This window comes from Salminus brasiliensis, chromosome 5, assembly GCF_030463535.1.
Source record: "Salminus brasiliensis chromosome 5, fSalBra1.hap2, whole genome shotgun sequence".
In the NCBI taxonomy this organism is placed as follows: domain Eukaryota; kingdom Metazoa; phylum Chordata; class Actinopteri; order Characiformes; family Bryconidae; genus Salminus; species Salminus brasiliensis.
In genome coordinates this window covers 17,447,510-17,473,028 of record NC_132882.1, presented here as the reverse complement: position 1 = coordinate 17,473,028, position 25,519 = coordinate 17,447,510, and the positions used below count along the sequence as shown (strand labels likewise).

At 38.0% G+C, this 25,519-nt stretch overlaps 3 protein-coding genes across 4 annotated transcripts; 2 read left to right on the top strand and 1 right to left on the bottom strand.

Annotated features, from left to right (window-relative positions):
• Nucleotides 1-480: 480 nt before the first annotated feature.
• Nucleotides 481-11,223, top strand: abcd3a (ATP-binding cassette, sub-family D (ALD), member 3a). Its single transcript, XM_072679673.1, has 23 exons — nucleotides 481-688; nucleotides 1,194-1,230; nucleotides 1,434-1,526; nucleotides 2,141-2,229; nucleotides 2,833-2,902; nucleotides 3,245-3,342; nucleotides 3,451-3,574; nucleotides 3,688-3,744; nucleotides 3,837-3,979; nucleotides 5,452-5,521; nucleotides 5,656-5,725; nucleotides 5,820-5,917; nucleotides 6,688-6,779; nucleotides 7,629-7,717; nucleotides 7,810-7,882; nucleotides 7,978-8,041; nucleotides 8,139-8,216; nucleotides 8,402-8,467; nucleotides 8,572-8,661; nucleotides 8,764-8,883; nucleotides 9,762-9,866; nucleotides 9,954-10,010; nucleotides 10,273-11,223. Exons 1-23 carry the CDS (start codon nucleotides 579-581, stop codon nucleotides 10,348-10,350), a joined length of 1,971 nt encoding a protein of 656 aa, XP_072535774.1. The 5' UTR covers nucleotides 481-578; the 3' UTR covers nucleotides 10,351-11,223.
• Nucleotides 11,224-11,689: 466 nt separating this feature from the next.
• acp5b (acid phosphatase 5b, tartrate resistant) lies at nucleotides 11,690-18,549 on the top strand. Of its 2 annotated transcripts, none has more exons than XM_072678789.1 (7): nucleotides 11,690-11,794; nucleotides 12,128-12,219; nucleotides 13,689-13,879; nucleotides 14,961-15,088; nucleotides 15,769-15,960; nucleotides 17,368-17,515; nucleotides 17,609-18,549. In XM_072678789.1, exons 1-7 carry the CDS (start codon nucleotides 11,757-11,759, stop codon nucleotides 17,846-17,848), a joined length of 1,029 nt encoding a protein of 342 aa, XP_072534890.1. In that variant the 5' UTR covers nucleotides 11,690-11,756; the 3' UTR covers nucleotides 17,849-18,549. The 2 variants fall into 2 exon arrangements, with proteins under 2 accessions (XP_072534890.1, XP_072534891.1); XM_072678790.1 differs by lacking the exon at nucleotides 11,690-11,794 and adding an exon at nucleotides 11,888-11,928.
• A 786-nt stretch (nucleotides 18,550-19,335) lies between these two features.
• Nucleotides 19,336-25,100, bottom strand: f3a (coagulation factor III, tissue factor a). The gene is made up of 6 exons (XM_072679672.1): nucleotides 24,767-25,100; nucleotides 24,532-24,640; nucleotides 23,794-23,987; nucleotides 23,177-23,361; nucleotides 20,905-21,073; nucleotides 19,336-20,213 (listed from the first exon to the last, which is right to left on the bottom strand). Exons 1-6 carry the CDS (start codon nucleotides 24,831-24,833, stop codon nucleotides 20,068-20,070), a joined length of 870 nt encoding a protein of 289 aa, XP_072535773.1. The 5' UTR covers nucleotides 24,834-25,100; the 3' UTR covers nucleotides 19,336-20,067.
• Between the last annotated feature and the right edge of the window lie 419 nt (nucleotides 25,101-25,519).

Below are 25,519 nucleotides of genomic sequence, written 5' to 3'. Positions count from 1 at the left end.
AGAATGATACTGAAATGTCGAAACCTCCGATTCTGAGATTTATGACTGATCCTATTAAACATTTTTCTTTAGGTTTTAAATGTAAAATGTGATCTATATTTCTTATTAAGCCTAATATGTATTTGTTCCTGAAAAATAGGACATTTTACTTCAAAAGAAGAATACTATTCACTTCCATTCCTCAATGCAACTGAGCACTACTTTGGAGACACGGACGTACGGTGGCTCCTCTACACCCAGAAGACTGCGTTAAATGTCTGGGAGGGATCTTTAGACACGTTTGGCTCAACTCCAAATGCCTCTTTGTTAGATTTATCTAACTGGACCTTAGGTACAGAAATCATCACTTTATGACCTACGTATGGGTTAGGGAGCTGTTTGAGGTTGAGCCACAGCCTCCTGCTCAGACGCAAGCTGGATGCAGGGCTGTGAAGCCTCCTTTAGAGGGCCACAGTGAGCTGCTCTCTCTCTCTCTCACTTTCTCTCTCTCGCTCTCTCCACACACACACACACACATACATATACACACACACACACGCTGCCGTCTTCAGCCGGTGCGCCGACTCGTAGTAGGAAACATGGCGGTCGTCAGTAAATACTTGACAGCAAGGAATTCTTCAATAGCTGGCGGGATCCTGGTCGTTTTATACCTCCTGAAGCAGAGACGGAGGTCTGGCAGGTTGAACAGGTGGGTGACAGGCATGATCCCCGGCTCTGATGTGTGTCCTTTAGGCTCGCGGTGGAACGCCGCTCTGCTGTTAGCTGCGCTCAGGCTGGCCTAACCTGAAGTTAGCTAACCGAGCTGGCTCATAGTTGACCCTGAGTTTAGACAGGCTGTCAGAATCCTCCCGGAACTTATAAACTCCGAAAAAAACACGAATAAGCGAGTAAACATTAAACACTGTGAAATAGGTGCTGTTTAGTGTGCCAACGGTTCACCACTGTGCAGCTGCGCGTTCATTCTGGCTGTCAGACAATAGACTTTATTCACAGTGAAGGTAGCAGGAGCAGGCCCACGACGCTATAGCCTCAACTTTATTATTATTATTATTATTATTATTATTACAGCAGCTTAGTACGAACACATTCTGTACTTTTTTTTTTTTACCACTATAGCAACGACCTGTCAGTAAGATACTAGTGTGGAAAGAGTTGTATGGCATTTTCTTATTTTTGCTTAATTCCCATAACAGCAAGAAGGGCTCATCAGAAGCAATCTTGAACAATGAAGTAAGTGAAATAAATGCACTATTTAAAAAAAACAGCTATGTGTCCAATGTTAGCCAATTTCACTTTAGCTTGTTGATGCTGATTTGTGATGATGGCTTAAGGCATTGATCACTTCTTATTCATTTAGAATTTATGAATATTATCCCTGCTTTAGATATGATTCTCACACATTTATTGTCCTCTTTGCATTGTTCTCAAATCAGGTCAAGAAGGACCGTGCCGCTGTGGACAAAGTTTTTTTTGTCCGAATTACCCGAATCCTTGGGATCATGGTGCCGCGACTCTTCTGCAAAGAGGTGAGTACTTTCAACGGTTACTCTGCTTCCCCTAAGTGTAGTCAGTAACCCTGAATAATAATGACTGGTCATGGCAACTCAGAGTGACACTGGACTATTTCATGGCCTTGGCAAACTAAAGATAAAGATAAGATAAAAGAACCTATAAGCAAAGATGCATATAGGTTCAAGATCTACTAAGATAATGTTTTTTTTTCTGCTGTGTTACTATTATTTAAAAAGATCATTCCTCATTATGTGGCATACTTTGTGTTGACCTTGAATTACCGGTGAGGTAACTGGGGCACAGGTCACGAGGTAGCAGTTTTATGTCTGCACTAGTATCGCTTATAGTGAGCGCTGTTAATGAAGCACAGTAAAACACAGTTTTATTGACTTCCCCTGTTACTATTTTTCTTGAATGAGTTTGAGACAAATTGGACTCATCCTATGCCATGCCAGCCTTTTATTATGCAGTCTTCCATCAAAGGACATTTTGTCAAAAGATTGGCATGTATCTTTAATTCTTACTATATATGTGTTGTTAGATTATTAGGAATTATAAGCTCAAATATTTATCCACAGCTGTAGATTTGAAACTGACCATGTGTTTCAATGTGTTTTGTGTCTCACAGACATGGTACCTGATCTTGATTGCGGTGATGCTAGTGGCTCGCACATATTGTGACGTTTGGATGATCCAGAACGGCACAATGATCGAAAGGTTGGATTCTGACGCTTAATTTCTTAAAAGCACTATTTACATACCAAATATGAATATCTGCAAGTATTGATCATATATATATATATATTTAATCTTTCACAGTGGAATTATTAGCAGAGACCTCACACTTTTCAAAAGGCATTTTTATTCCTACATTACCGTCATACCTGGGGTAATTTTTGGTCATGTTATCTCCATTTGCTGTGAAAAGATTCAGACTAATGTATGCGTGTGTGTGTGTGTGTGTGTGTGTGTGTGTGTAATAACGTGGAGTAAGCCTAAGCATAAAACTAAGCCACAAATCATAACACCACTTACAGATTACTTAAATATGAATAAACTAATGCACTACATGGGCACTTAGATTTTCCACACAAAATTACAGATCTCCTCTGATATACATCTTTGTATACCCCCCCCCCCCCCCCCCCCAGACAGCATGTCCCAGCATGTCTGGATGTGTTGTTTTAATTTCTTATGCTGACAAAAGGTTTGGAGCATTGTTTTTCATGCAGGTGTCTGCATAGCAGATGTTCACCTTGTTCCTCAGTATGTCTTGCTGACCTTGCTTGCTCTTATTTTTGTGCATGTTGTGGTTTACAGTGCAATTATTGGTCGCTCCACAACCGATTTCAAGAGGTATTTGTTCAACTTTATGAGGGTCATGCCAGTTGTAAGTCTTTGTTTTTGTTTTTTTTATAATACTTTTTTGATATTGTAGATTGATCTGTGTGGTGTTGTGTATATTTTCTATTTTAAATAGATGTGGGAAGTCAGAGGAGGCCTGATAATGTCCCACTTACACATTACTGTAACCTCTTAACAACTGACATCAATATTACAATGTCCTCCAGATACTGCTAGGCATTGTGTGCTTTTTCTGCATCTAGCTTTTACTTTTCTCACCCAAAAATAATGTCATGTAGTTGTGTCAAGTTGAAATCTGAATGCTTTATGTGGTTTTGTGCCTTATTTGTAAGATGTAGACGCACCTGTTGCTCCTTCCCCTCTGCAGATTGCCTTGGTAAACAACTTTCTGAAGCTTGGCTTGAATGAACTGAAACTCCGCTTCCGTGAAAGACTCACCAAACATCTCTACGAGGAGTACCTGAAGTAGGAATTAGGAACTTTACTGTTTGTCTTTTTACAGCCAAATGTCCATTCATATATTACTCTCCGATTAGTGTAAGATTTCTGTTTTCTTGCTTGTAACATTTTTAGAGGATACACCTACTACAAGATGGGCAACCTGGATAATCGAATTGCCAATGCTGATCAGCTGCTGACCCAGGATGTAGAGAGATTCTGCAACAGTGTGGTGGACCTGTACTCCAATCTTAGCAAGGTAGATGTTTCTTGTTTTGATACTTCGTATAGACAGGGTGATGTTTTAATGGCTGTTGCTTCAGCTATATAATGTTTCATGGTTTCTTATTTTATCCTTTTACCTTTTTCTAGCCTCTTCTTGATATTGGCCTTTACATCTTTAAGCTGACAACTGCCATTGGAGCACAGGTAAGTTTGATTGTTAATTATGAACAGTTGCTGAAAACATTTACAAATAAAGATCAGGCAACAACAACGTGTGATGTTCCCTCTATCCTTAGGGCCCTGCTACTATGATGGCCTACTTGCTGATATCAGGCCTCTTCCTGACAAGGTTGAGGAGACCAATCGGAAAGATGACTGTGATTGAGCAGAAGTATGAGGGAGAGTACAGATACGTCAACTCCCGGCTCATCACAAACAGGTAAAGTACAATTTCTGCTGAGTTGTCTGACCACTCATTGGTCATTGCCTATCAGGCATGGATGGTGGACTACTGTTAGCAAAGACATCACCCTAATAGTAGAATCTGGTCTGTGCTGTGCTTAGAATAGCCCACCACCCAAATTATAACTGGTTGATGATCTTATACTGCTGAATCAGGAACTTTGAACATGCATATAGAGGTCAAAAGGTTACACACACCTGGGCTAAAGCATTAAAGCTCAGTTGTTTACAACTCCACACATTTATCGCCAAACATTTCCAGAATGCTTTGGTTTGTTGTGCTAATCTTGCTAATATTTTATAAAAGTAAATATTCATGGAATAGCATTAATGTCATTTGAGACATTCAGCATGATGTTTTGCATGGCTTCCATTCATTGTTGTATGATTAAACTACTTTATGCCTGTAAACCAATTAAAGTATGTAAAGTGTATGTAAAAAAATTGGTAAGAAGAATATTCAAAATAAAATATACATGTACTTAGAATTATATTTACAAAATATGTAGATATATTTTAAGTACTTAATTTGAGTCACTTGATGTAGCCTTCCACAAGCTTATCACAGTTCTTTGCTGGAATTCTTCTTGTTCCTTGTGAAGAACTAGTGTAACTCTGATTTGTGAATCCCCTTGTTTGTACATGCTTTTCAATTCAGTCCACACATTTTCTATAGAATTCAGGTCATTGCTTTGTGATTGCCACTAAGCCATTTCTAAAAAACAGACAAGCAAACAAAAAAACAAACAAACTTGGAAGGAATGCTTAGGATCATTGTCTTGCTGGTAAAATACCTAGTTTCAACCAAGTGTTCACTTTCTGACTGGTGTGTTAAGATTGGGGATTTCTAGATAATCCCCTTCCTCATGATGCCATCCGTTTTCTGAAGTGCACCAGTCCGTTTTCCAGCAAAACGCCTTAACAGCATGTTGCTGCCCCCTAATGCTTCACATTGGGATGTTGTATTTTGGATTTAAAAACCCTATCCTTTCTCCTTCATACAAAGCGCTGAGCCTTTCTAGTAGTAATAAGGGCAAAAATCCCTGGGTCTAAAGGTGGGCCCTAAAAGCTAACCACAGATGGACTCCCAGTGAACTCCTAGTTATGACAGTTTGCCAATCAAAAGCTTCTTGAAGTCAATAAAATAATTTCTAAAATTATCTTGTTGCAAACAATCATTATCTAATGGAAATGTAATCATTTAATCTGAAGTAATTAGTTGCTGTTGTGTGTTTTTATGTACTATTTATTTATTTATTTTACATTTTCCAATCTATAGTTAATAAAAAATATTATTATTAAGTAGTAGATGCCCTAATTGACTTGCCGAATAAAAGGTATGGTTCATGAAATGTGTGGAGTTGTGAATTCCTTTACATTTACATTTTGGTACACAGAAACGCTACTGTTTATTCATATAGTCCTTCTTTAACTGGTCCTGTCCTGCAGTGAGGAGATTGCCTTTTACAATGGAAATGTGAGGGAGAAACAGACCATCTATTCTACCTTCAAAAAACTGGTGAGAACTGCCCCTTGTGCATTTATGACAGGTCAGGCCCCTCAGAAATATATTATCAGACAGAGTTTAAATGTTGGACTCTTACTCTTGTTGACTGCACAGTTGTAAATGTCCTAATTGTACTTTGCCCTCAGGTTGACCACTTGCACAATTTCATCCTTTTCCGCTTCTCTATGGGCACGGTAGACAGCATCATTGCTAAATGTAAGCTGAAGCTCGTTATGGAAGGACATTAACTTATGAAACACAACACATAAGAACAATTTTTACATGTTAATCCCTTTTCTCTCAATTTCAGACTTTGCCACAGTAGTTGGATATCTGGTCGTGAGTCGTCCATTTCTGAACCTGGCACACCCAAGGCACCTCAACAGCACACATTCGGAACTTCTGGAGGTAAACAGTCTCATCTACATATTAGAGACTGTAAAAACACAGTCGGCCTTCCCCAAACCGTTCCCTCCTCACGAACACTACACTGTGGAGTGACACTCCATTTGAAGTGTTACTCTGTGCTGTGAAATAAGGTGCTTCCAAATAAAGGGAAAGCTGTAATTTCAGGGAAAGCTATAATTTCTTTTTTTTTTGTAAATTAGCTGAAAAAGCACATACATGCTACATGGGGTTAGTGGAAATTGGAGAACATTGCATATGACTTTAGAGCAGCATTATTATGGTATTGGTATTGTTTGCTCATTGGCCTGCCGTACAGGTGGAGAGTGTAATTATCTGCAGTGAAATTCAAATCACTCTTTAGGCACATGTGGGTTTTACATATAGAGAGATGGAGACCTGTCACTAAACGTGAAATAAGCAGGTAAACTGACTCTGTTGAAGAAAATGACAGGATTCTACACAAAAAATGACCTGTAGTGATCTTGTGTCTGCTTCACTAAAGTTACATACTGCAGTAGTTGGCGTGCTGATTTTGCAATAGCAATGACTGAGATGCTAGTCACCCTAATAAATGTGAGAGGCCGCATCACAATGATTTTGTAGGAAAAAAGATTTCAGTAATGCTACTTAAACTTCAGATATGGCTGCAACCAACATAACAGAGCCCTTTGCACAGTGTATCAATCATTTTAATAACTTTAACCACCAAGGCATCCCATGTAATATAAATAAAGGCCCTAGTTTCACCGTGATGGTTTCTCTGGTTATAGGATTACTATCAGAGTGGTCGTATGCTGCTGCGCATGTCCCAGGCCCTGGGCAGGATCGTGCTTGCTGGCCGAGAAATGACGAGGCTCTCAGGGTAAAATCTAACACACACACACACACACACACACACACACACACACACACACATGTCCAAATGTCTGTGGACACCCCATTTTAATGACTGCATTCAGCTACTTCTTTAAGTTGCACCAATTGCGGACTCAACTTTCTTAGTCCTGGTGGAGAAGTACTGCCGATAGAGCAAATTAACGTAAACCTATTGGCAACATGCTTAATGCCAGATGTGGACTTTTGAAATGGGTTGGGAAGTTGGGGATGAGGTGAGGTGATCCTGACCTCACTAAATGCTCCAAGAGCTAGTAGAAAGCTTTTTTTCTGTCTATTTATTTAAATACTCTTGATTTTTCTAGTGTGCAGGTGTCCTAATACTTTTGTCAATATAGTGTATATTGGGCACCCCTGGTCAAATTATGTGTTGTTGATTTTCTAAGTGTAACTAAGTTCACATCCTCTACAGATAACTGCACATTCTAAAGTGTAATTATTTTATTTTATTTTTATTTGCTTAATTTAACAAGAAGGACACAGATGTTGTGTGTTTGAACTCATTTTAATGTTATTTCTTTTCTCAAAAAAACGTTTTTAAATGTCCTTATAAAAAAAGAACCTACTGGTATACTAGCACCGGGCATCAAGTTGGTCAGCCAATGAAAACAACAGTTAATGGCAAACATTGTGAGCAGGTTTAGTTATATCTGTAGGTCAACGGTTTGATACAGATCTAGCAGGAAAGGTATATTCAATCAGATATGTGTACTATAATTGATCCAACCAAGTAATTTAGGAATATGAATGTAGCAAAAAGAAATGAATTGGCCTTGTTTGTTTGTTTTGGTTAATAATTATTGTTTCTTTTTTCCAGGTTTACCACCCGCATCACCGAGCTTATGACAGTCCTAAAAGAATTGAACTCTGGGAAATATGAGCGCACCATGGTCCAGGCAGAGAAAGGTAGAGCTGTAACTAGTCTTAAAGAGCAAAAAAAAAGTGGTGTGCAGCCATTTGTGCAATCTTAATATTCATAACTAATTTGTCATTTGCAGAAAAGGATGCTATAGATAAAATAACCTTGGTGCCTGGAAATGGGCGAATCATCAACATGGACAACATCATCAAGTATGTTTGAAACCTTCCTATGTTACCCATTTCCAAAACACTTTACGCTTTTGGTTCTTTTCTTTTATAAACTGTAACATACTGTTTTTCTCCAGATTTGAGCGGACACCATTGGCAACACCCAATGGAGACATTTTAATTAGAGACCTCAGTTTTGAGGTAAGCTTTCAATCTCCCTCTGTTATGCATGTATTTTTGTGGTTCGGGTAACAGACCTCAGATTCAATTCCTGCTTGGTACGTTTGTATCTTTGAAGGTAAAATCTGGCACCAATGTTTTGGTGTGTGGGCCCAATGGCTGTGGGAAAAGCTCACTCTTCAGAGTCCTTGGAGAGGTAAGTGCTTGAATTTGAAGTAAGTTAATTAAATGACTTGGGTAAGATGTTCTTCCCACTTATTATATAATTGTGTCTAGTGTAAAAAGTCATCTGTGTTTATGAGGAAATAACTGAAAATCAGTGGTACTTACAGCATCTTAATGAGTGTGTAAACTGAAGTGTGCTTTTTTTTTCCCCTGTAGCTCTGGCCCCTTTTTGGTGGGAGCTTGACAAAACCTGAGCGAGGGAAGCTTTTCTATGTCCCTCAGGTAATAGTCCTGAAACATAACAGCAGCACCAATCTTGCATTGAGAATCTCTTAGTAGTTCTGGTTTTGTGTGTTAATGTGGTTTATTTATTTGCTCACTCTCAGAGGCCATACATGACCCTTGGCTCACTAAGAGATCAGGTGATCTACCCCGACACTTACGAGGACCAGAAGAAGAAAGGGATTTCAGATCAGGTACTGATGAACTTTGCACCAGTCTGAACAAATCCCTGCCTCTTATTGCAGTTATTTTTGTGCTACTACTTTTTGTGAACTAATGGAGTCTCTTTGTGACAGGTGCTGAAAGAATACCTGGACAATGTGCAGTTGGGGCACATTCTGGAGAGAGAGGGTTCATGGGATGTTGTTCAGGATTGGATGGATGTTCTCAGTGGTGGAGAGAAGCAGAGGATGGCGGTAAGGATACTGAGGATGGGCAGTAATACACTAACTGGGTATTTGTTACATACATAACTAGGCCTAGGATTTTTTTTCCATTTCCTGACCTCAAATAAAACTAACTAATCGTAATAGTGAGCAACTGGTCCATGTTGTTGAAGTATCACTACACTGTGCTACACTGCTTAGTTTCGTTTTGGGGGATTTCATCCAAAAGGAAAGTTAAAGGACATAAATTAAACCGTATGAAAGAATCTGTAACCTGCCTGAATAACACAGCAGTCTGCACAAAGGTATGCGGCTGTGTTTGTGGTACAGCAACTTCGTGAATTTGAACCGACTCCTAAATATCCAAATAATAAATACATAAAGTCACACATTTATCTTGCCTGCAGTATATAAACACTCCAGATTTTTGTGTTTTGTAGTCAGTGGTATCTGCATTGTGCATCTGAAGGCTACATACAGCAGCCTAAAAGCACTAAAAGGATGATGATGATAACACCTAATGGCAGTATCCTTTTAGTGCTAGTAAGCTGCTGTATGTATCAGTCAGATACTGGAGACTAATCTGCTGATACAAAGGTTGCTAAGAGATCAACCTAGTGAACTCTCTACCTTTGCCATTGAAAACTCTGTAGTTGACATGCTGACATGAATCAGGTTTATTGTTAATGCTTTTTATAACAAACTGAGGTTATTGATTTATAAATTAATAGAAATTGTTAATTATTAATTGTTAATTAATAATACTTCAGTTATTTTATAATAACAAGAATTACATTACGTTTACTTTTGGTACATTAAGTACAGTTGAATAAAAAGTACCTTTGGACTTAATCAGTTAAAAAAAAAATAAAGTAATATTTTACAGAAGGTTTTCTGTTTTGCTGCAGATGGCTCGGTTGTTTTACCACAAGCCTCAGTTTGCCATTCTGGATGAGTGCACCAGCGCTGTGAGTGTGGATGTGGAGGACTATATCTACAGCCACTGCAGGAAGGTAACAAGGCCTCCATTAGCTCTCTAATGTATTGACTCAAACATTCAGCTTCCTTTGTGAGGTGCTGACTCATTGTGCTCTTGGCAGGTGGGCATTACTCTGTTCACAGTCTCCCACAGAAAGTCTCTCTGGAAGCACCATGAGGTGAGACTATTGTTCTTGTTAGCAGCCTTTTAATTTATTCTGCACAGTTCCTGTGTGAGAGGTTTGATATGTCAAAGTATTGCAATATTATGTTTGACAACACTGTATTGACTATTTAAAAACACAGCATTGAGATTTTTTTTTTATTAATAATTGACATGCTATCTGCTAGATTGTGTCAGAGTATCCCAGTATATTGTAATCTATTGACAGGTTCTTGCCAATACACAGCCCTACTCTAATCTGTTTGTGTTTGCTGCAGTACTACCTCCACATGGACGGAAGAGGGAACTACGATTTTAAGCCAATCACTGCTGAAACTGTGGAGTTTGGCTCATAGAAGAACAGACGGCCACAAAACGCACACTCTGTGAGGCATAGTAATAGTGCACTTCAGGAGTCGCTAGCCAGCTGAATACAGCAATTTGTTTTTAATCACTGGTAACCTTTCCGTTCATTTTTGATGAAGCTATGTTTAAAAAAAATCTTTAACACTACTTTTCTTGTCTTCCACGATTGTATAATTGTATAATGTGTAATTTAAGGTGTGGTCCAATTTACTGGACAACCACTAATAGGAAAAGTAAATGGGCTAATCTCAGTGAATTGTTTTCATGTCCTAAAAGTAAATGGAATCATGTTTTAAGATGAAATGGTGTAATAGGAATTAGTCCAAACCTTATTGAAATCAATGCCAGTGGACTGAACTTTAATATTTAGTCCTGAACTTTGGGGGTGTTTAGTGCTAGAGTACTAACAATGCCTTTTTGACCCCAGGTACACTATTCGTTATGCTTAATGTCCAGCTACTAAGTGGCCTTAGTACTTACTTTAGTGACTGGTGATGGGTCTATTGTGTGGCCCTGTGAGCTGGTTTGATGGAGCTGTTGCCGAAGCATGTTTACCTTTGACGGTAGAGGAGGGGGGGGGGGGGGATGTGGAGCGGATTGCACTGATTTGCAAACCAGAAAGCCTTGTTCAGCATACTGTATGTGTAATAATCAAATGGCTGCCTGTAAGCACCTTTTTGTTGTTATAGCTGAGCAAAATGTAACATTTCTCATTTTCTGTGCTATTGTGTAATGACTCTGTAGACATCTGGTTTTATACACCCAAGACTGTAGTAACAAATTGTAACACAGCACTAAAAGAGTAAAAGAGAGTCCATGGACTTGCAATAAAGTCACCCATCATTAAAGAAAATCATTTCACATTGTGTGCGCTCCTTGTGTTTGTGTACTTTTTTTTTTTTTATCTTGGAATGATTGCACTGTACTGACATCAGAAAGATATCATGATATTTGATTAGGCCAGCCACGTGATAGGAGTGATGTTCTCTTGATGAAATGTAGGTGTAGGGTCCTTTTACTTCATTTAGAAAAAAAAACTGTCTGATTTACCTGGTTTTTACTGATCTTTTTAGACCATAAGTTTCCCAACATTCCTCTAGGAAAAACAAGCCAGTTCTGCTTTAATGAAGCCCTTATGCTTGTTCAGAAGCTTCAGTTCTGTTTTAACGTGCTCTTAGTTAAGGAATTTGGTATTTGTGGGTATTGTAGGCCAGTGGCATATCTTTTTGCACAATATTGTCTCACTGAAGATACCGGTTCTTTGTTGTGGCCCCGCCCAGGCCTGTTCTTACTAGGTTAAAAGCTGTTGGGCCTCAGTCTACAGTCATTCTCACACTCATTGGTATTTCTGTGCTGGTGTGATCATAAGCTGCTGTTCTAGCTTTGTCAATCATTAATGAGGGAACCTGGGAAGAACCTCAACTTTGTCCTTCAGTAAGAGCAATGCTTACTTTAACTGTAGAGCGTTTCACTGCCGTGTTACACTGAGACACTGCACTAGAAAAAAACTGTGAACTGTGACATTCGACTGCGTACCATTTAAGTTACTGTGATGACAATAGCATGAGGTTGGTTCACTGTGTGTCATGTGGCCTGCATGACCTGGTGTGTGTTTGGTTTTTTTCTATTGCTTTCAGACCAATGAAGGAAGTTTTGTTTTTAAACCACAACTTCCTCTTCTGAGAGGAAAAGAAAGCGTGTCCTATTATGACACTTCACTTCTAAAGCTCTGTAGTATTTTTACATTGTTGCCATTTCTGTACATAGATCTTCCATCTTGAGACCCACGATGGCCTGGCAGATGGTTCCACTAATTCTGCTCATCCTTCAGATGATCTACGCACAATGTCAGGAACAAAGTACATGCCTCTTTTCTTCTTCTTAAACGAGTGACTCAGGTGTAGAGTTGTTTATGTACACTATTGATTTTCACTTCTGCTAACGTTATGCTGTTAAAATCCCCAGGATATTGCATACTCTGCTTTAGCCTATCTACTGATTTAATCTGAACAGCTTAAAATGTTTGATTGTACAGGTCTGTATCGGTTATATGTCCAAAAGTTTGTAGATGGAGCCTCATCCATCTTCTGAAATCTAAGGTGTTAATGGGGAACCTGTCCCACTTTGTGATGCAGTAGTAGCCTCTACTCTTCTATAAGTAGACGCTAGATGTTGGAACATTGCTAATTTGGAATTTGGTTGCATTCAGCCACAAGAGCATTAGTGAGATCTAGGGCTGCGATGTATCGGCCTGTTATTAAAATGAATAATTGATTATTTAGATTGTGAATTGATAAATTACCATATAACTCAAATATCAGCTTTTACATTTAGCTTCACATTGTTTTATGCATTTGCTAAATAACAGTGAAGACAATAAAGGTTAATAACTTATTCCAAAATTCACTAATTTGTAATGTGTAAAAGATCAATATTTTTCTTGACAAAATGTAAGACTTTGAGGGTTGTTATATTTTAAGGATAAAATATAACAAAACTAAGTCAGAAACAAATGTCAGACGATAATTTTTAGCTTTTCAGTTTAAAATATTTTGTGTTACTGCTATGTTTGTATTAAAGACTTTTATTTTGACGCGTCTGCTCATCAACCAGCAAGTTGATTGGCTTTTTTTGTATCAAAGGGCGGGACGTTATCTGTAACCAGCAAGCTGACAGGCTCTTTTGTTGAAATGCAGCTCTTCCATAGAGCTGCATAAAAAGAGACACCATGTTGAATGTTATGAGAACTCCCATACACTCATATTTTAATGTCTCTTGGTTGACACTCAACACGTGTCCACATAAGACTCATGCCTCACAGATATAACTCTACTTTCCACTCATACATCAGAGATATGGCTGCAGATGTGGGCCCATGTTACCCTATGAATATATATGGAGAATTATTACTGTAAAAATAATAATAAGTACTCCACACTGTTACAGTTAAGATTTGGCTTTTTTGGCCATGGTAGCAAGAGAAACATGCTGGATGCTGGACGCTTAGTAAATTAGTTGCCAGATAATTTGGTCGGCAGATTTTAGTCAACTAAGTGGATTAGTTGCTGCACCCTTAGTGAGGTCAGGTGCTGTTGTTGATCAGTTCTGGTTCACGAACTCCTCTCAAACCTAAACTAAGCTTCTTCAGTGGAGCTTCATCACTCTGAAGATTGCAGTCAATGCTGAGGGGCATCATTACCCATTCAGCCAATGCTTAGAATCAGGCAGCTTCACCATTACGTCCCATTAATAATACTTTTCTATAGAGATAGTAAGTTCCTAAGTTCCTTAAGTTCCTGCTATGGCTTTTTCTTCTATGTTTCTCAAGGCTCTCTGCGCTTTGTTGGAATTGGAGATTGGGGGGGCCTTCCCATAACTCCCTTCCACACACTCCAGGAGGTGGATATAGCCAATGAACTAGGAAGGGTGGCTGAAAGCTTGGGGCTGGACTTTGTCCTCAGCTTGGGAGATCATTTCTACTTCAGTGGAGTCAAGGACGTAAATGATATCCGCTTCAAGGTCAGTTTTCTTGGGTCATAACAACGGCACATTTATTAGAAGGTTGTGCAGTTCTGTGCCTGGATTTGTTCCTACATAATATTAAACACTAAAGACCTTGAATTCCAAAAGTGCATGTAGTAACAAGATTAAATTATTTATTAAGAAAAACATTGAAAAGGCCCTCCCACTCAGTAAACTCCTTACTCATCAAGCTACGTCACATGATCCGGGCCAAGAAAAAAAATATGACAAACATGCCCTCTAGTGGATGTAGTAACACAAGCCATTTACTATCATCCTGCTGTAGATGACTGTACAAAGCAGGCTTTCAGCATTGACTGAGTTATGTTATTTGCATTATTATGGTTTATTTTTCTTTATTTTAACATTTTCTATTAAGATGTGACTGTAAATGTGCAAACATGTTTAAAAATAACTAAATTATCCTCTTTTATATTATTATATTATAAGATAAATATCAACTAGAAACATTTTTTTTCCAGTTAACTACTCATACCTGCTGCTGAGTGTCAAAAGTAAAACTACTGAGCTATTCTAGATATTACAGTTATTATAATATATCTTTTTGAAAAACATGTATTTTAAAAAAAAATTCTGTATTCCAGCACAGCTCAGTAGAGGGCCCGTTACTCCTGTATGTAAAAGCATTGTTGTAGTGGTTTAGTGAAAGGTGTAGGATGTTTGGTTTGCTTCAGTTTGAAAGCACAGCATACCATTAATGTCACACAAAAACCTCATATCTCCAAAATGCCAACTTCATAGAAGAATGAAAAACTTCTGGAGCATTTCTTTTGGTCCATTCATCATGAAATGTAAAGAACAACTGCCAAAAAAATGAATAACGGCAGAAATGGAGACAAGGTTTTTGTATTACAGCGACTATATATCTTTGGCTAGTGAACTTTTTTCTCACTTTAGAGTAGTAAGGGCACATATGGCAGCAGAATTTGCATATTGTACTCTAAAATATAGTGAAGTTAATGGTTTTAACAAATTGAATTGGACTGCATTTGATCAGGTTAATAATAAAATCCAAAAAGCACATTGTCTTCAAAGTGGCTTTCATCTCTGCTTTCAGACCACCTTTGAGAAGGTGTTTTATCATCCAGCTCTGATTCCTGTGCCCTGGTATTTGGTGGCAGGAAATCATGATCACCTGGGAAATGTGTCTGCTCAGATCGCTTACTCAGCCAGATCAGAGAGGTGGTAAGTTTGCAAAATCTTTATGGTCATAAATAGGACATCTCGCAATGTGTAGGCATCTATCAATAACACAATGACTAAACCCATACCGGAACTGTCACATGCACTGAGTTACCAGTTCATCATGTCCGGTACACCTATGCTATACAAAAAAGTATTGGGACATCTACTCATTCATGGTTTCTATTGAAATCAAGGGTTTTATCAATGGGTTCATCCTGCTTTTGTTGAAGTACATATCTCTACTGTCCAGGGAAGACTCGATGCTGAGGAACTGTAGACCCCTCTAGCCCACTCCTGTCCTATTCTACAGGGACTAGAGAAGCTGTGTGTGTGCATTTGCACATCTGTGTCAGCAGTAGGTGCAACCTAAAGTAGTAGCTGAATGCTTTCATTTGAAGGGGTGTTCACAAACATTTGGCCATATATTGTACCTTAGAGGTGCACTTAGGGCATCTAGGTGTTGCTGGGGTTTTTACATGTTAGCGTCACTGCTGGGTCAACAGTGGTCCTGTGGTAATAAACTGGCCATGTTTGAAGGGCTAGAGGATAGCTATTCCATACTGTGCTGTGAAAAAGACGGGTTACAGCCTCGAACTGTTCACCAATCAAGGTGTACAAACAGGTGAGATGAAGCAAAATGAAGTGCCTCCATAAAAATAAATGAAAACGCTGATCCACAGGCACTTCCCTGAGCTCTACTACCAGATGCAGTTTAAGGTTCCTCACACCAACGTCTCCATGACGGTCTTAATGATTGACACGGTGGTTCTTTGTGGGAACACTTATGATGGAGTCCGACCACAAGGCCCAGAGGACTCCAATGCTGCTGACCGTCAGTTTGAGTGGATTGAGAAGACGCTTCAAAACACCAAGTAAGGTTTGATAGTTCAGACAGTTCAGACCACTCCCACAGTTCAGCAAGCACAAACTGAACCTGACTAACCACAAGGGGTAAACCACAAACTGGTATCAAAAGTAATTCATTGGCTGATACATGATTTTTTTCCCCCTTGAAGAAGGATGATTCCTTTCATTGGAATGTTGGGATTTGGGAGCATGTTTTTAGAAGCCCTGACCTGCCACACTCCTCTCTGTGCCCAGATACACCCATGCATTCCTGAGGACAATGTGTGACCAGACAAACACACCCTGTGTCCATTACAACACAGCGTTCCTGGATTAACCCACACTCTAGGACTACTCAGCATTATCATTTATTAAGCTTTCTTTGCAGAATCAGTGTAAATTTACAGAAAGCCTTCCATACAAAGAGATAAACAACCTTAAAGAAACAGCAGTTACATGCAATTCATAATTTAGTCACCATACATATGGCTAAATACTATTGTCACTGTGAAATACAAAACAGACACGAGAACCAAACAAGACTAGAAAGTGTTCGGCATATATTTATAAAGCATCTTAGGGCAGAAATGCTGATGTAGGATCTGCTCTCTTAGGTAAAGTCATCATTAATAAGAATGTAACATGAACATGGTTGTTGCACCTGTGAAACCATTCTAAAAATAAAACAACCTGTGTGAAAGCAGCAGCCTGAGTACCTGCAGTGGAGCTTCACATCCAGCGCACTTGATCTAACATCACATACTAAAACGCAAAAATGAGAGGTGTGATATATATATGGTGACATATATAGCAGTTCAAAAATGATAACTCGGCAGGTGAAATCATCTTAATATTTAAAATCACTTTCTCTATAACTTAACACAGTTCCCTGGGGTCTTATTAAAATGTCTGTAATATGCTTTGGTCAAAATGTGTCTCAACGGTCCGACTCCACAGCACTCTTTGTGACCTCTCGCTCACTTTTCAGCACCACACATACACACTCTTTCTGTTTTTATCTCTCTCTCTCTCTCTCTCTCTCTCTCTCTCTCTCTCTCACACACACACACTCACACGCGCACACACACACACACACACACACACTCACTGACTCACTGACTCACTGACTGACCAATGATTCTGTGTGGGCAGCAGACCTAACCAGGAAAAAGTGCCTATGAAGATGAATGATTAAATACATCTCAATATGAAAATATTACACATATATTGGATTCAGAATTATATATTGTTTTATTTATATTTAGCTGCAGTGTACATAACGTTATAGAAAAGGAAATCAGTGACTAAAATATAATGACCGAAATTCCTCACAGGTACAAATGAGTAGAAACAAAACTATTGCCATTTAAAATTATTTAAAACATGTAGCTGAGTTAATCTACCTACTCCCCTCATCTGTTATTCTTCCGTAGGTCAGAATTTGTGCTTGTGGCTGGACACTACCCTGTTTGGTCAATCGGTCACCATGGTCCTACTGTTTGTCTGGTGAAGCAGCTGAGGCCACTGCTAAAGAAGTACAATGTCACTTTATATATGAGTGGTCATGACCACAGCTTGCAGGTGAGCATCTTCTTCTGACATGTATACAGAATGATCAGAGTTTACATTTGACTCCGTGCCTCCAGATTTATTCAGTCTTCATATGTTTTTCAGTTTATTAGGGAGGAAGACGAGAGCCCATACGTTGTCAGTGGAAGTGGGAATTTCCAGGACACTTCCACTGTTCATGCAAAGAAATTCCCAGCATCTTGGCAACTTTTTTCCAGTGCTGTGAATCACACTTTAGGAGGTTTTGTATACTTTGAAGTTACAGAGAGCAAGATGCTTATTAGCTACATTCAGTTGGATGGAAAATGTGTGTATCAGGTCACTCTGCCTAAACGGAGTGTATGATGCACTGAAGGAGACTGATCAGTAATTATGAAGTGTCTCTAAATGAACTCATTTGTACTTCTTGATTCAGTATAGAAGGCAATGTTGTAATGTCTTCTCGTATTGATTAAGTACAGTTCTGAAAAAAAAGCCCAAGTACTAAAAGTTTATCTTAAAAAAAGATTTTAAATGAATCTAATATTTTAACCATGACTTATCCATAATAATCCAACTCTGTATATATAATTGTGATGTAATATATCTTTTTAAATGAGCCAGTTGAACAAATCAGTAAATGTGTGTGTGCTTCTGTGAGATCTGGTGACTGGGAAGGCCAATGGTGACATGGACATTATCATGCTAAAAGTAGCTGTTAGAAGATGGGCAAATAAAAGGATGCACATGAAGGTCACCAATAATAGTGAAATGTGATGATTTGTATTAACAGGCCCAAAGTGTGCCAAGAAAACATTCCCCACACCATTACACCACCTCCACCAGCCTGGACTGTTGACACAAGGCAGGTTTGGTCCATGGATTTGTGTTTTTGGCCCGTTTCGGCATGTTTCTCTGTGCAGTTTTGGTTACCCTGTGTTTACTTCAGCCTCCGCTTTCTGTTCTTGGCTGACAGAAGCAAAACTCGGCACAGAAAATCTACAGTTGTAGCCCATCCGCCTCAAAGATTAGATAAGATTGATGATTGATAGACGAAATGAATGAGTATGTGCACAGGTGTTTCTAATAAAGTGAGTATATGTAATGTCATGTTCCTAAAACTGTACCAATGTGTACATCTAAAAAGCTAATATATCATAATATTTAAACACATAAATTGCATTTTTTATGATACACAATAGTAATCATAGAGAAAATACATAGAATCAGTAGAGACATTTTCTTAAAAACTGCTATTCAGATACTCTCCCGGTACTCTCCAGGTACTGAATACAGTGATTTTTATTCAACATGTGCTGCACCTCAGCTAGTTAAACCAGTCTAATTACACTGTTTGTAATGAAACCTGCAGTTGGTCAGTGTTAAGCATTAAGAAAATATATATTGTGTATCACAATAAGAAAATTGTATCATTGATCATGATACAATAAAATATCATCATATTGCCCAGCTCTAGCATATGGTAACACAAACCTAGTTCCATCAGACAAAGGGATTCTGTTCACTGTTTAGAATGTAGTGAAAAAGATGGAACCAAGTCCAGCAAAAATAGAGAATTTATTCAACTGAGAGAAATCTAAGGCCAAACACAAACTGAGCAACCATCTTGGCCTCCTGCCATCATCAGTGCTAATCCGTGCTATAAACATTGTTTAGAGACAGTAATGTTCTAAATCCTTTCTAAGTTTCGATTTTCTGTTCTGTGTCTTCTTCGTATTTCAGTATTTTCAGATTCTACCACTACAGACAGATGGGGGCGATATTGCAATATTTATGATTTGCCTTAGGCTTCAGAAACGATACAAAGCAACAAATGTTCACACCCAAATAAATTTATTTATATCACAATTTATTTTAAATTTCACAAAGTAATGATAAAACAACTTTTGTACCTTTTTTCACAGGTTCACATTGTCTACAAAATAATTAACTAGTTTTGTCTTGTCTAAATCATCATCATGATTAGTCATGGTTAGTTCTTATGTCCAGTTTCTTCACATATTATTTCAGTCTCTACCTTTCAGCTGTCTCAAAGAATTCACTGTACATCTGTCACACCAAACTGAAAAACCATAAATATGATTTTTAAAAACCAGTATACAGATATTTCTTTTATAAATGCTACAAAAATAAATTAAGTGTCCAGGAATAAAACATCTGTTATAAAAAAAGCATAAACTGGTTTTCCCAACTGTTAAGCTCCCGAAACTATTCTGCAGTCCCCAGTGATCACTAGAATCTTAATTTATAAAAGAAAACTCTCAACTCCAGCAACTGCAACAAAAGTAGATAGTGCTTATAAAATACAGTAAATAAAGCCAGTAATTGAAAGTACCAATCCCAAAGAAGAGCTAAGAACATCTTCAGCATTTGATAACAGCATGTAAATGACAGATCTACCTTGTTTAGTTTCCTAGAAACAAAATGTAGAATTCCAGCGTTTTCCACTGAAATGTTGAAAGGAGGATGCTTTCAAAGGGTGAGTCCAGTTCACTTGTACCGTATTCCCAAAAGTGTGATGCTCTGTTTTCAATGGAATTGAAATAGAATTGAAAACACACTCCTTACACATGCTTCAAAGGTACTCGCTCCTTTGCTTTGTTCTTTGCTCTCTGCTGCCGTTTGCAACACACCACTATGATGGCAATCACTGCTGATATTATCACAATGATGCTCAGGATGGCTGCCGCAATGACTGCCAAGCTGTACTCTAAAGGAAATGAAAAGAGGGAGAGACTTAGGGAGCATCTTCTTGATAGACTATCAAACACTGCTTACATAAACATTCACAACTGATTGATGTATGATTGCTCTGAACCTCAACACCTGACATCAGGATGAAGTACTGCTGACCCTACTGATATCTCCAAAAGATACACCTCCTCTATAAAGCTTATATCATCATATCATTTGTTCCTGAATTGCAGAAACCTTGTATCTCCAAATAGCAACTTTTAATAGGATTAATGTTGGATCATTTCTATTGGTTCATTCATTACATTACATAATTACACAGATTGCCAAAATATGTAAAAAGTGTCTAAACATGTTATGAAAAAACAAAAACAAAAATGGAGATTCAAGGCTATTGAATGACAATGACGCTTTAATTGCTATAAGCAAATCACATATTGCGTCACTTTTAAAGTTACAGATTAATCACTACTGTCATCTGGAAAACATGATTGCAATAAGTTTCAAAACATGATGTCAGACTTTGCACCTTTCATTCATTGCACAGTTCAGGCATTTTTCTTTTGAGCATAATCAGATTTTAACTCAGACCATCTCAGGTACAATCAGCAACTGTCTAAAGAATGCATTGATACACTGATTGTGGAATGCATGTTAACAGCTGAGAGATATGATACAGGCACACTGCACCTTTGTGTATAGCTTACCTTCAAAGATAGACATGTCTCCCTCTGGAGAGCACAGAACGTGACTGAGTTCGCCCAGCTGTTTTTCGGTCTTGCGAGAGGAAATGTAAGCCTGCACATTAAAGCAGTAACTCACACCCCGGTCCAGATCCGTCAGCTCAATCTCACTGCTTGTACTGTACTTCTCTTTCTAAGGAGAAGAACACAGATCTTCAGTGTGTGGAATCTGTTATTTCTGTTATTCTGTTTTTAAGCTGATGACAATTTTGGACCTTTTTAAAATGAAAGTTTCCATTCCATTATCCCATTCTATTCGAAAAACTGCAAGTCTGTTCCTTTAAAATAGTAAAGGATACTAATGGCTCCAGGCCAGAAGAACCAGTTTTATAGACATAATTCAACTATATTTCACTTGTAAAAGAAGTTGCAAACATGTGTGACAGGTTTATAACTTCTTTAGTCTTGAGGTCAAAAAAGTGGAATTGCGGCTTTTATTTTTGTTCCATTAATTGTACGCATTACAAGACTTACCAACAGCCGATAAACTATTATGGTATAACATACTGTACTATGCAAAAGGAATCTGAGAAAATGATGTGTAGGACCATTTAGTACAAAGCATTAAGGCCAGAAAGCAGTCATTTGTCCAAAAACAATAAAACAAGGCTAACAGCTAGTCTACTGGACCTTTAATTACAAGCACATTTCCCCAACGAAATGTCATGTTTATTTATACTGTATGTACATCAATTACAGTGACAATGAGATGTTATTACGAAAACTGTCTTTCTGGAATTAGTTTAATAAAAAATCTAAACCCACACAGGATGCACACAAAATACGGCCCTTAAAGGCTTAAAGGCATGGTTTATGTTGGGCATATATGATTTGTTATTAAAACTCGAAAAATAGAGACTTAAATCTGGAAGTGATTCATCTGATTTGACTGACCTTAAGTATGTTTACATAAGTTGAATAAAATAAACAAGAACAGAACAGCACATAATTAAACTGGACGATGCACAAGACAAAGATAAAGCTACAGAAAACTTAAGGTATTTAAACACTCCAACCGCTTGGAAAAAGATGGAGTAGAAGTGCTTTGCTCAGTTCAGAATATGTAAGAATAAACTCACAAGCAAGAGAAATGGTTTTGAAAATGATTAAATTGTAAACGCCTGAAATGTTTTCAGTCATGGAAATGATGAGGTTATGGAATATAATAAAAAGCAAAAGCAAAATGGGCTCAATGTAATTTCCGCTGAAAACTTGTGTTTTCTATCTGCTTTCAGTGAATGCTTTCTATCACATTCACTAAATGTCCTCATGTGCCCAGAGGTGAACCCAAAACTGCCCTGATCTGGCCTTTGACCTGATGTTACTACTACATTACTAATCCAAGAAATAAAGGTGCCTGCATCCATTTCCCCTACCATTAGCACGTCCATAGCTAACACAGTTTGTTGCTACTGATATGATGGAGTTAGTGAGCTATCAAGCTAATGAAATTGCACAAAAGAAGCAAGAAAAGCTGAAATAAAATAGACCTGCCTTCACTTGTTAACCTATTCATGTCAGACCCAAACTCAAACTAATTCAATTACAGCTGAAATATGAGTATTTATGACTTAATTCATTAGCCCTTTGGTCCTATGGAACTACTGATTTCTAACAAAACAATAGAAAGGTTTTGAGTGTAATTAAAAATATGGAAATTACATGCAAAAAAAAGTAAACGTCAGATCTACACTGTCATATATTTAATTTTAGATGAGATAAATAGCTTTAAGCGATTTCCATGGCTGCCCAAGACCATTGCACAGTCCTGTGTATGTCTTTAAGATCTGTTGACAAGATCATCTAGGTGATATACAGTAAGGATTAGCATTAATAATACCACTCCAACTTGTCAAACACCACCGTAAGAGAAGCCTTATCCGGTACCTTTTAATATTTAAACAGTAAAGCTTTAAGTAGTGATAATATTTGTGCCTTTCTATATATGTGGGTGGGAACTGGAACACAGTGGAAACATAACAGAATGTTGCTGCCATATCAAAAAACATATTTTTTTCATTGACCAGTTTAAAATGCCCCTTACACTGTACGAAATAGACCAACAGAAATCCACAATGACTTACATTAATGAAATCTCATTAAATAAAAGTACATCACAATGAAGAAAGTTTTTAACCTTTAAAGTTTCCATTTCAGAGATTTGAGTGTGATATAAATAGATTTTAAACACTTTAGAAACACTTTTTAAACGCTTTAATTTACAATCATTACATACCTTTCCAGAGCTCTTGGCTTTCCTATAGATGACCTTGTACTGTAAGTCTTCTTTAAAGATATCCCGAATAGTCATCCTCTGACGCTGCGCATTTAAGATAGCTGTTGGGATGTCTGCTACATAGAGGGTTATTTTCCGCTGGTCTTCGCTCACCTTAATCTTAAAATCAGGTTTGCCGATGGTGGCTAAAAAAGAAAAAAGGATGTTTGTGCCAAACATTTGTTTTTTTTTGTTTTTTTTTACATCTATTCTATTTATTGTTATTATTGTAATTATTGTATTGTCTTACTGTGCTGTATTGTGCAATTGCTACTGGCTGCTAAATGTCCTTCGGGAGCAATAAAGTATCTATCTATTAGCTTACTGAAAAATATTTTGAATATAAATTGTTTTACATTAGATACATTTTTAAATTCATTTTTTAACATGACAGCAATGCTACAAAGCTTTAAAGTCAACTTAGACCAGTACGAATTTGCATCCCACAGCTTGTATAATGTGTGGCTTTAATTCAGGCCTTATTGAGTTTATTACAACATAATGTGATGACAAAAAATCCAATTCTATGAAAATATATGAAATAATATATGAGATCAAAAGTTTTTGCAGAAACCTACTGTCTTGATAGGGAATGAACCAGGGAGATGTTGTATACGGGGGCTCAATGAGGTCAGAGGACGCATCCCGCATTGGTTCTGACAGCACCTCAGCGTTGTAGCGACCTTTCAGGTCTTTAAGATCAGCAGTAAGATCACATTCCGTTTCACTGGTCTGAATACAGAGACGGTTCCTCTCCTTGTCCTGGTGTTGTCTGGAACCAAGTTGCAAGAGAATTTAAGACTGAGATCTTGTAATCCACTAACCTTACAGTATTTAAAGCATGCCGAAACAAGCAATGGGTGTGGATTTTTCCAACAGAGCACAAAGAGTAAAGAGTAAATCACAGCCTAATGTCGAGCTTTGTGTTTTGGTCATTTTATACAACACTCTTAATACACTAAGAACCGCCAAAATTTAGTTGTATTAGGCTGTAACAGGAAAGATCCATTTAATTTAATCCTTTAAATGAAAAGCACTCATCTTCCAATCCTCATTCCCTCACTCAGTTTGCATTGCTTTCCAGTAATCACTCAATGCTAATCCTTAGGATGTAGAAAACTGCCGAAATTAAGGTCCCAGCATGCAGACCCAGGGCTCAAAACAGGTTGTTTAAGAAAACAGGTAAAGCTGTTCCTAGGTTTAGATATTTCTTATTAAATGTTACAATCCAGTCATAAACTGAAGTCAAGTTAGAACCATTTTGCTATATAACCAAAGAAATGAGAAAGACTGAAAGAAAGGAAAGCATCACTTACTTGGAGAATTCAACAGTGTATGTATAGTTCACAGGCTTGGGGCTCCATGTTAATAACGTCTTAAAGTTCAAAGAATCCCAGGTGACATTCTGGGCTTTAGGAAAAGTGCCTGCCCAAGAAAGTAATCAGGAACATTGGTTTTTCATTAAGACTACATCCAGCAGAACTGGATAACTAGGAGAAATGAAAAGATATAGCTAAACTCGATAAAGTGAACACAGATGAATAAACTCACCTGAAACGAACTCGTTTCCCAACACTGCCAGCCACACACACAGCCAGCTGAAGCGTTGTGTCCGCATCGTGGTCTTTATTGTAGTCCCAGAGAAAGGCTCAACTCCGGTCCTGTGCTTCAGCTGCCCCTGAGGCTGAGGTCAAACCGTGCCGTGACCAGGTGGAAATGAGCTACAGTAAACTCGTCCCGTGTGATTTATACAGCCCTCGAGGATTCGCGTAAGTGCAGCAAAAGCCCTCAGACACGGAGCCAACTAGGATTAGCGGAGTGAGCGAGTCACTGCTCCTAACTAAACGGTGTCCCCTCCTCTTATTCAGCACTCTGTGAGCGGCTCAGCCTGCACTAACTCAACCACAATGCTAAGCAAGCCGCCTCGCTAATGACCATATATGGTTATCCGCCCAGTCTGAAGGGGAAATTATGGGATTTCTGATGTTCAGAAGCACTGTAATCATAAAAGTGAAAATTATTCAAATGCAGTACTGATTAACATTAATAATTAGTCATTAATATTGTATTAATTCATAGTTTATTAACAATGTGCATAAAGATACCTTTATTCAATCCAGCTGAGCAGTTTATTAAACCTAATACACAATGTGTCTAGGACAAAAATAAAATATCTGGCTATAAATATAAATATACAAATAAAAATAAAGTACTAAATGTATAATTCTGTGTTTCACACTATTTTACATTTCCTTCACTTTCCAGAACTCCTGGCTTTCCTGTAGATGAAGATGTAGATGAGGC